This window comes from Limanda limanda, chromosome 2, assembly GCF_963576545.1.
Source record: "Limanda limanda chromosome 2, fLimLim1.1, whole genome shotgun sequence".
Taxonomy (NCBI): domain Eukaryota; kingdom Metazoa; phylum Chordata; class Actinopteri; order Pleuronectiformes; family Pleuronectidae; genus Limanda; species Limanda limanda.
The window spans coordinates 3,442,769-3,454,183 of NC_083637.1; the positions used below are offsets into that span (position 1 = coordinate 3,442,769).

An 11,415-nucleotide genomic window follows, 5' to 3' on the forward strand; every position below is an offset into this window, starting at 1 on the left:
ATCCCTCGGAATAACTTTCAGGATGAAGCTGAAGGAGGTGGAGAGCGGACACACAAAAGAAACAATTAAATCACACCATTGAATATATGTCTGTAGACGTATATATGTATGCAAGTTCTTCTCAGGTGTGTTTGCAGAGCAGCTTATTCTCCACGGACGAGAGACTGAGAGGTGGAGATGAGACACAGCAACGCAAGTGATGGAAAAGGAAAGTGTGTGAGTGTGCTGAAGACTCATTGAAGTGAATCAGGAGAGCCTGTAGAGAAACAGAGAAAAATCCTCAGAAGCCTCCACCTGCACTGACGGCTTCTATCAGCTCGGAAAACCGTTTCCAACGCCGACATCTTCTCCAAAACGAGCGGGGGAGCAGGAAGCAGAGGAGCGGTTCGGCAGGAGGTGGAGAAAAGTCTGAAGTACAGAATGTGTTTGTGTGAATATGTGAGAGCACGAGTGTTTTGACGGAAGCAGCCCGGCGCTACATAAATCATATATGAAACACTTCCAGAAAAATACGGCGCCGCGGTGTAATTCTAATTATCCATTCGAGGACGGCGACGGCAACTCACCGGTTTTTCGCCGCGGGGCTGAAATCAAAGACGGCACAGAGAGAGAGAGAGAGAGACAAAGCAACGAGGGAGCGAGGAGAAGAAGGAGAAGAAGAAGAAGGGGAAGAGGACGGCGAGGGAGTATCTCAAAAGCACAACAATGTGTTGGTTAAATGCTAATTAACCTGAGACAAAAAAGCAGCACACGGGGCACCACGCTATGAAAGAGAGGATGAAAGGAAGGGGAAGTATTCCGAAACGTAGGGGGGAAGCGACTAAGTGCCTTCACAACAAACACATGAAGGTGTCGAGAAAGCGGCGGGGAAACAGCGAAGCTTAAGGATTAACCTATTAACGCGGCAGGTTTGTCACGCTGTAAGCCTCTTAGGAGGACCTCTCCCAGCCAGAATGTCAATTTAGCCTCTTTTCTCTGCTAATTACGCTGCGTCTCCGGGGGGGGGGGGAAAGGATTATTCGGCATGCGGACGGAGACAGGGAGAGATTTGAAAAAAAGAAAAGATATGCAGGCAGAGGACACACGGAAGGATTCTCGCAGGCGATGGCGACTCCGGCCGTCTAATTGGTCGGCAATGTATAAATGCGGAGGGTATAAATACTGTCAAATTCTCTGTATTATTCAGTTGTTTCTGCAGCGGCTTCAACTGTCGCCCATTTAAACTGTACATCTCGTCCCGAGGAAGAAGAGACACACAAACAAACGCATCATTAAGAGTTTCCTTTTCCATACTTTTCTGCTATTAGAGCAGAAGTGCAAACGGAGACGGCTGGAACAGTGATGCTGTACAGTATCTGAAGCCTTCATGTACTTTGTAACCGTCACTCTGATGGAAATTAAAGATGCTTTTTCATGCCCTTTTTTCGTCGGCACGTTTTGCTCAGGATCTAATTGTGTTAAGGGTTTTAAGACGTGATATAAAGTCTCTGAATCTGTGAGCTCATGTTTAGACTCGAGCCTCAACTCCTGAACGACTCATGTGGGCCCAACATTTATATTATGTATTCTGGGCTTTAAAAGTGAAATCAAATAATTTCCATGACGTGCAAGAGCCAACGGAGCGAAGGGTCTGGAGTGATGTGATGAGATGTTGTCTATTAAAACCAGTGAGTTGCCTTCAGTCGTTATTCTACCGTAGACATTCCACAGTTAGTGAGTTGATCTTCACGTGTAAACCTGGTTGAGTGTAACTAAAACAAGCCGGCTGCTGAAACACGCTGATAGAAAATAACTTCTATCATCTGTATATATAATAAGTTCTTTGCTCGTAGCTGCAGGACGAACATAGAACAACGATGTTCAGTCATTTAGTCACGACATGTAAACTACAGCTCAAACTCACACGGCAGAGGTATTAATATATCTTTTGTTTCCATAACAACGAGGCTCCGTCCCACTTTCTTTCCCGCACTTAACGTTGAAGCCAGATCTGCATAAGTTCTCGTCCCAATGATGATTTTCCGCTAAATATAACAACACATTTACATTTTGTGTTCATTCTCATCTGGAAAGCAACATTTGCATCCTGCTGCTGTTGAAGCCGTTTGATGCATAATGTTTGAGTTTGTGTTTTTCTTCGAGGAGTCGTGTTGAGCACAGTCTTCTGCTCTCTATGAAATTAACCTTTTCTGATTCTGTTTACATTATCACACGACTCATTACATCATGAAAAGAAGTAGAAAGAAGAAGAAGAAGAAGTAGTTCAGTTAATGTTAACATCTGGATCAGAAACACGCCATCAGTTTAAATACTGGATCTTGTTCAACGTCTAATTCCGGGAATTTCTGGATGAGGTTTGTGATTATTTATAGTTTCAATAGTTTCAAAACTCTGCATGAATGGAGTTTACAATCACCTATTTATCTTTAATGATTAGGTTTTGGGGCAATAAAATAATTGACATGCATAAAAGATGATGTGCAACATAGGATATTGGGATGTGGTCATTTCTAAATGTTCAGGGGCCTCAGATGAGCGAAGGAAAATTCCAGGATGGATGGATGGATGGATGGATGGATGGATGGATGGATGGATGGATGGAGGGATGGATGGATGGATGGATGGATGGATGGATGGATGGATGGATGGATGGATGGATGGATGGATGGATGGATGGATGGATGGATGGATGGATGGATGGTTGGATGGATGGATGGATGGATGGATGGATGGATGGATGGATGGATGGATGGATGGATGTCTAATGGGAGATACAAAACAAATTATCTCCTTGTGCTGAAATTACCAGTGATAACCTTGATGTTCACTGAGCATAAATCTGCATAAATCTGCAAAGATGAATACATAATTACAATTAAAAAAATTAAATCTTTAATCAATTTATTCTTCACTTAACTCCCCCTTTTTTTTGACCTACAATGGCATTTTTGAAAATGCAAATGACCCACAAATACATTTACTGTTAGTGCATATTCATATTGAAAAAGGCCCATGCTTTATTTACACATAGTTACGGGAGGTACAGGGGTTGTAGCAGGTTATAGAGGAGGATCGCTGTGATTGGTCAAACTCTGGTTGATCGCAGAAGCTCGTGCAAGAGCAATTATTATTTTTTTGAGTTGCAGATATCTGGATCTTTCATAAACTGAATCTCTGCACCGTTCTTGAAACCCGACTCCCGGTCGTCTCTCGTGTGAACCGGCAGAACCTGGAAGCTCCTTGGAGAACTCATCTATTTTTCAGGGTTGGATAAACCCGCCCGAGTTGAGACTGGTGAATATTTCATCTTTTCCTCATCGTGCCGTCGTCTCCCAGGTCGCCGCAGTTTGACTGCTGCTCTCCTCCGTTCTGCTTTCTCTCTTCTCTCTCTCGCTTCCTCGTGCCACGTGTCTCTGGCTCTTTTGTTTCTGTCTTTCTCTTCTCGTGTCAAAACACATGTGTGTGTTTATACTCTCGAGGGTTTCCTCTCGTATAGTATATGTATATACACCAGTGGAGAGAAGGGTCTAGAACAGAATAGATACAATACACTTTTGTTATGATTTGGCTGAGATTTAAAATGTCGTAAGCAATTTAAAACATCTGTAACCACTGATGAAACATGATGATGAAGCTCCTACAACCCAATGACAAACTAAAGTCTGTGAATATAGATGGAGACGCGTCTTTACAGCTGTACAGAAACACATTTATTAAGTTTGGTTCATGTCCCGTCTGCTAACATGGAGGTTTATGAACAGTGTTTTGCCTCAAATCACATTTTATTAGAATTTTATTATATTTTTTTTATATTGAGTTACATCGCAAATACAGGAAGAAACAGAGACTAAAATCCAATGTTATAATTATATTATACTGAAATAAGATATTTCTTAAGATTCCTCAATACAAATTAAATTATTAATCATATTTTAGGTATTTTAAAAAGGCTAAATCTTGCATCAAATTGTGCAAAGTGTAATGTAATGGTGTAATTTAATATCCTGTGGTGGCTCAGTGGAATTAATAGTAAAGAGCCAACAGTCAAGATGATCTAAATGTGTTTTACTTGACCCTGAACTCGTTGAAATTCTGAATCCAGACGAACAAAGCCTCACTCTGACTCTCGTCTACAGCACAGTTTTCTTTACCTGGTGGTTGTTGTTGTTAATCCATCTTCCTCTCTCTACCTGTCAACTCTGTTGATTCTGTGATACCCTCTCTCTCTCCCGCTCCCCCTCGCTCCTAATTTCCATTTTGTTTTGTTCTCTCACTCTGAGAAATCCTCCTCCTGTCTTTTCTTTTGTTTTAACACAGATTCAAACAGACACTTTCACCGTGAACACACAGGAAACAAAGGGAGCTGCCGGGAAATGAAGAGCGATCCCAGTTCCCCTGCAGCACTTTCTCTCTGTCGTTTACCAAATCTATTTCATTGGATTGTTCCAGGCTACTCGATCTAAACAAGCACTTCAGGTTCATTATAGTAATGTCGTCTCTTTTCTAAAGAAACCCTGAAGTTAGTGTTTCTCATGTGAAGTTCGGATCAGACTCGTTCACAACAACAGGAGAATGTGGGGAACATTCAGGCGAGGGGCGGAGCCTGGGTGGAGGCAGGACATGATGTCTAAATTAATATATAAATATTAAAGGTATTTCTATTGACAGCACATCCCCACTGACGTCTTTTCACCAAGAGCAGAATCTCGTCTCTGAGTTCACGTCTTCCTCTCCTCAGCATGATGCCTGTTTTTGATGCAGCTTCTTTGTCATCGTTTAAATATGCAGCACCTACGTGTGTGTAACGTTCAAATCGCCTCAGGTTCCAGTTACACACACGAAGCAGGAGTGAAAACATGAGCTGTTAAGCAGCTGCATGACTTAAGAAGCCAAGTGCATTTGTCCTGATGGACGTTTGAAACTTGTCGATGAAACAGTTCTCGTGGGAACAGACTTTCAATTATTTACAGCTTATTAATGTGACAGGGAAAAAAAATCTCCTTTTCCTGTATTTGTGCTCATTTGACTAAATAATTGAAAGACTTGAAGTTAATTCAGCCGTGAACAGAGTGTGATTAGAGGGTTAATTTAAAGACCGGAGGCTGTGGGGTAAATTACACTGAGTGTCCTGAGACGCAGGTTTAACTGGACGTCTCTGACTAATCTGAAAATGTGCTTTCAATAAGGATCCAAAATGCAAATCAGCTGTTTTGGATTGCCGTCCTGGCTCCTCTATGGTTGTTGGGAGGGATTTAGAATTAAGTGCATCGCATTTGTTTCATTTAAAACAAACACGGCGTGCGGTGTGACATCAGGTCTGTGCACCCCCCGCTGCAGACATAAGACACAGACGTCCTTCAGAGAGGTTGAAGAAGCTGTGCAGGGTCTTGCAACCCTCAAGGTTCAGATTCTAACATGAATATAACACATCTGGCTCTAATTTGTCCTAAATGCTCTATTTTAATCTATTCTGTTCTTTAAAGTGTCATTCTGCTGTGTCTATAGTGAATCCCCCCCCCCCCCCGTGTGGGATCAATGCATCTTATTCTATCTCATCTCTTCTCTTCCTCATGTCTGAAGGCGTCGATTCCACCGTTTACCTCGTCCCCTCGGCTCCTTTCCAGCGTTAAGCTTCTCACCCGTCAACCCGTAGCGCTTCTCCTCTCTCTCTCTCTCTCCATCCGTACCATGATATAATCGGAAACAGCAGGAGGTCGGAGCAAGGATAACGTGGAGAGAACATGGCCTCGAGTGGCAAGGGTGGTGGGAGTGAGGGGGGAGCTCTGACAGTGATGCTGTTTAACACCATCGTCCGCCCTCAGGGTCAAAGGTCGGTACGCATCAGGGTGAAGTGAAGAGTCTAGTGTGTGTGTGTGTGTGTGTGTGTGTGTGTGTGTGTGTGTTATATGCCAGTGAATTCACATCTCTGTACTTTTATGTGAACGTTCAGTGTCGTTTTTGTGTGGAAATACAAATGTATCCTCTGCACATTCCCAGCATTTATGAACATTTCTGCAGGAGTTCGCTCAGCAGCGACCTCTCGGCTCCTCTGTCGGTTCTGTGTGAACGCAAACGATAATAATAATAATAATATTCAGTTAAAAAAAAGCCGGGGTGAGGCACAGTCAGCAGGAGATGACGGTTTCTGTGAGTGTCGGTGGCTAAACGTTGGATCTGTCGTCTCTAAACGCTCGATGGCAAAGGAGCCAATTAGCAGAGAGGCCGAGGAAAGAGGGAGGGAGGAAAGAGTGTGAACGACATGAAGGAGCAGAAAGGACAGATCGGTGGTTAGAGTAAAGAACAGCCAGATATTTTTAGTTTGACCTTGTGATCTTTGTACGAGTTGCCGAGCTGAAGCGAAGGCCGAGCGGCTGCTGACAGACAAACGGTGGAAACAGATCCACGTGACGCTCGCTCATTCCTCACCTGCATCTAAATAAAGATCCGACTCTTTGTAGTTTGAATCAATATCAGAAGGAGAGCGCTCGGAGTTCTCACATTTCAGTTTGTGCTGCAACACTTTCGATATCTGAACGAGTGCATCAGCTCGGCGATATGAGCGTGATTGGATCTGACGTGAGTAATCAAACATAATCTGCCTCTCCTCCGACCTCTCGTCTTTTTCCATCACGCCTAATCACTCCTCTCTCGCTCCTATCTCACGCCGCTGGGTGAGGAGGCCGCGGCGGTCAGCGTGACCAGGACCAGGCTCGACTGAGACAGAAATCTGAGAAACGGGAGGAATCGGTCATAGATTGTGTTTTATAAGGTCACGATCACACAATTATCTGTAATGGGAAGGAGACAGCGATGAACTCTGAGAGGATTATTCCCCGATGTGACTGTTCTCATCACTGGAGACTTTCTCATCCAGTTATCTTAGTTCTTCGTCTTTATTAAGCAACACTGGGAAGTTTTTAAACTTTACAATACCAGCTTCAAAGTTATTCTGATGCTACTAAAACTTTCTGTCGCCTGGACGCTTGGAACTTCTCACTGACACTGAGTTACAATGTTTCTGGAGAGACGTGTTGTTGTTGTAGTTTGTTTGTGAGCAGGATGATGCAAAACCTGCTCGTCTGATTTCCTCGAGATTCGGTGGCGTGTGGGATTGGGACAAGTACACAAACATTTTGGGGAGAATGCGTCCAAAGGATATTTTGCATCACATTCTTTAACGTGGCGAGACAAACCAGGACTGATGATCTGTGAATGTGTGGAATGATGTGCAGCCCGATTGGATTGAAGGGGACTGGGAGCCACTCGCGTTTCAAATGCAATCCGAGCTGAGTATAATTATAATAATAATTAAATGTGTTTCTGCCACATTTATTGAATGCCCAAAGTCACACCATATAATGGTGTCACACTTAAGGTATAATAATCACAACAAAATGTACTATCATTTGATTATGTCATACTTTTTACTGCACTCACAAAAATTAATAAGCAAACTTGAGCTGATTTGAATTTATAAAACCATCTTTTCATTTTCTGACGTGTCCATTTGTGTGCACTTTGCTTCTGTCTCTTTAATAAGACTTCAGCTCTGCAGTTACATCACAGACTCCTCCCACCCCTAAACTTCCTGTTAATATTTAAGTTTCACTTTCTCTCTCTAGCAGAACGACCTCTGAACATTGAACACTCAGCAGATCAGAAACATATTCAAGCAGCTATTATACAACCAAGTCTCTTGTCTGTGTGAGCTTGTTGCTGCCAAATTACTTTTGATAGGTTATCAAAACCAAGGCTCTTATTACTTTTTACAGTTGTGTCCTGACACAGCAGAGAAACCAGGAAACATCTGTTACTCCCGGAAGAGACGCAGGCTGAAAACCAGACGATCACATTCACCTTCCAAACCAAACTGAACCAAACCAGACCAGACGTCCTGAGTGAGTCCAGCTACAGGAGAGAAGAGTGAAGCTACAACCTGCCGACGCTCCACACACTGACCGTGAGTTTAACAAACACCTCGATTCAGAGGGGAAGTTGTTAAACTATCATTATAATAGAGAAATCTCTTCTCATTGTTTACTGTAATAGTTATATTATATAAGAGGTTTTACGTTTTTCTCATACCTGTGTTTACAGCCGGTAAACACAGGTACGCCGGTGGACGAGTGAGAATAAAATATACTTAATTAAACAGACGCTCCGCTTATACTTTTCACGCTAAGTTACACTTCGTAAGTGAGTTAAATAAACAGAAGTGAACCTCAGTGAAGTTCCTGGAGCTGTGACTGACTGACTGTCTGTTTTCAGCTTCACCTGGAGACTCAATGGCTTCCAGATCAGAAGAGGATCTCTGCTGTCCTGTCTGCCATGATGTCTTCACAGATCCTGTTCTTCTGTCATGTAGCCACAGCTTCTGTAAAGACTGTGTGAAGAGCTGGTGGAAAGACAAAGAAGTAAAAGAGTGTCCACTTTGTAAGAGAAGATCTTCAAGGTCAGAACCACCTGGTAACTTGGCGTTAAAGAACCTGTGTGAGACCTTCTTACAGGAGAGATATCAGAGCTCTTCACATGCTCTCTGCAGTCTGCACTCTTTGAAACTCAGACTCTTCTGTCTGGACCATCAGCAGCCAGTGTGTCTCGTCTGCAGAGATTCAGAAAAACACACCAACCACACAATCAGACCCATCGAAGAAGCTGCACAACAACACAAGAAGCAGCTTCAGGAAACTCTGGAGCCCTTGAAGAAGAAGTTACAGAGTTTTGAACGTGTTAAAGTAGAGTTTGAACAAACAGCAGAACACATTAAGGTCCAGGCCGGACGCACAGAGACGCAGATCAAGGAGCAGTTTAAAAAGCTTCATCGGTTTCTGGAGGAGGAAGAGGAGTCCAGGATGGCTGCACTGAGGGAGGAAGAGGAGCAAAAGAGTCAGATGATGAAGGAGAAGATTGAGTCTCTGAGCAGAGACATGACGGCTCTTTCAGACACAATCTCGTCCACAGAGGACGAGATGAGAGCTGAAGACGTCTCGTTCCTGCTCAACTGCAAGGCTGCAATGGAACGAGTCCATCAGCGCCCCCTGCTGGATGATCCACAGCTGGCCTCAGGAGCCCTGATAGACGAGGCCAAACATCTGGGCAACCTGAGCTTCAACATCTGGAACAAGATGAAGGACCTGGTCTCCTACAGTCCTGTGGTTCTGGACCCAAACTCTGCTCATCCAGAATTCGTCCTGTCTGAAGATCTGACCAGTGTGAGAAGAGGAGAGAAACAGAAGCTTCCTGACAATCCAGAGAGGTTTGATGAATACATCTTAGTCCTGGGATCTGAGGGTTTTAACTCAGGGACTCACAGCTGGGACGTCCTGGTTGGTGACGGTACAAGCTGGGAACTGGGTGTGTTAGCCGAATGTGCCCAGATGAAGGGAATAAATACGTCTGGATACTGGAGAATATGGTTCTTTGCAGGTAAATACGAAGCAGTGTCACCATCAGGATCAACTGTTCTCTCTGTGCAGAAGATCCAGAGGATCAGAGTGAAACTGGACTGGAACAGCGGAGAACTGTCCTTCTCTGATCCTGATACTAACGATCACATTCACACCTTCACACACACTTTTACTGAGAAGATGTTTCCATACTTTTACACTTTAGATCTCTTGAAGCTGTTACCTGTGAAAGTCTCTGTGACGCTGGATCAGAGCCGTTAGAGATAAAGATTTTATTCAACATGTTTATTTCTTCAAGAGAAATCTGCTGAGTTTAAATGTTAAACTCGTTATTCTAAAGCTTTGTTTATTTCTCCTTTTACTTCTCACTCATTTTTTTTTCTCCTGTCGACTTTTCCACTTTTGTAAAAAGATTTCATTATTTTCTGATCTTTATCTTTGGTTTGTTTTATCAATAACAGCTGATCATTGTTCACATTCAACAAACTTTATTAAAACTCACACATGAAACATGATTCATGTTTATCACAAAAAGTCTGTTCACATATGAAATAATCCAACATATATGAACATTTGTCTGTTTGATGTGATGAAGCCAAAATGATTCTGTCTGTAAAAGTGTTTATTCAACAGCAGCCGAGTGATGGGATTTTAATATTGTGATCAAAATAATAAAGACTATGAAACAGAAACAGAGTTCAGACCTTTTTTAAGTTGAAAGGTAAATATAACACAAGGTGCACAGGGGAGCTTCAACTTGTGTCTATATAGTAGCACTCTGTAGGATAGCTCGGTGGCTCAATCCTTTTAGACCTTTAGTCTCTCAAATCTAGTTAATCTCCTTTAAATCAAAAAGTAGAAATTCTCCAATAAAATTTCTAACTACTGAAACGTAGTCAGCAACCAACCACTGTTACAAAAACCACTGCTTAGCAAAGGGAATTAAGAATAAAGAATAATTCAAAGAGAAATTAATTTCCAAAATTATTTCTCTCTTTAAAAATTAATTATACCTAAAATTTCTAGGGCTTCAAAGCAGCACTGGGCGGGTCCGAGCACATGCATTTTGAAGCGTTGCATGCTTTTGGCCTGAAAAAAATAAATAATGACTGAGGAAATGTTGAGACATAGAGCTGTTCAGGCTTTGACTCTGATCATGATACATAAGCTTGGTGGTGATAGGACAATGCAGAGTGGAGTTATGACAACATCGTCTCCGTTGGCGAAGGATAAACCTTCGCCGTACGGCTCAGCATCAAAGGATTCATCGTCCATGTATGTCCGCGTTACAGAACATTTATTTTATTGGCATGTAATCAAACTTTGACGCCACGCCACGGTCACACCATTTGACGAAAAATAGATCTTTGGATAACTTATAATTTCCGGCTTGTTGTGATGACACTCATCTCAATTTCAAGTTGATCCGATGAAAGCCCTGGTACAGGTACATCAAAGTAAAAATGTGGAATATGGCCAAAATGGCCACTAAATGCAAAATAGCAGGCTTCCTGTGGTGTTTTTCCGATTGCACCTGTACTTTTTTGTTTGTCTGGTCATGATACACCTGTGTTTCAACTCTGTGAAGATCGGTCAATGTGAACATGTTCCGGGGGTCTCGGGGGGGCACCGTTTAGCCATTTTGCGACGCCCATTGAAAATTCCTCCAGAATATGTAAATTTTCACCACTTTCTAATTTTCTGCAAATATTGGTAAGGATTTGAGCATGGTAAAGCCCTGAAAAAGCCAATTCATTTGCCTGAATAATAATAATAAATAATCCTTACAATTACAATTTCAATAGGGCCTCACCTGACCTTTGATGTCGGTGCTCGGGCCCTAAATATTTGTATTGCACCTTTCATACAAGAAATATAGCTCAAAGTGATTTACAAACAATATAGATACAACTAAGATGCCTATAAAACAGAAAAGAGAGAAAGTGATAAAAACTATAAAAGCGCAGGAGAGTGTAATCTGATTACATGATCCCGATCACATGTAGAA

The 11,415-nt window shown here is 42.5% G+C and overlaps 1 protein-coding gene across 1 annotated transcript; it reads left to right on the forward strand.

Annotated features, from left to right (window-relative positions):
- The first annotated feature begins 8,285 nt into the window (after window positions 1–8,285).
- Window positions 8,286–9,702, forward strand: LOC133021258 (nuclear factor 7, brain-like). The gene has a single exon (XM_061088044.1). The coding sequence runs from the start codon at window positions 8,286–8,288 to the stop codon at window positions 9,666–9,668; it is 1,383 nt and encodes a 460-aa protein (XP_060944027.1). The 3' UTR covers window positions 9,669–9,702.
- The last annotated feature ends 1,713 nt before the right edge of the window (window positions 9,703–11,415 follow it).

Coding starts and splice junctions, on each gene's coding strand:
- LOC133021258 (XM_061088044.1), top strand. CDS start 8,286: ATGGCTTCCAGATCAGAAGAGGATCTCTGCTGTCCTGTCTGCCATGAT.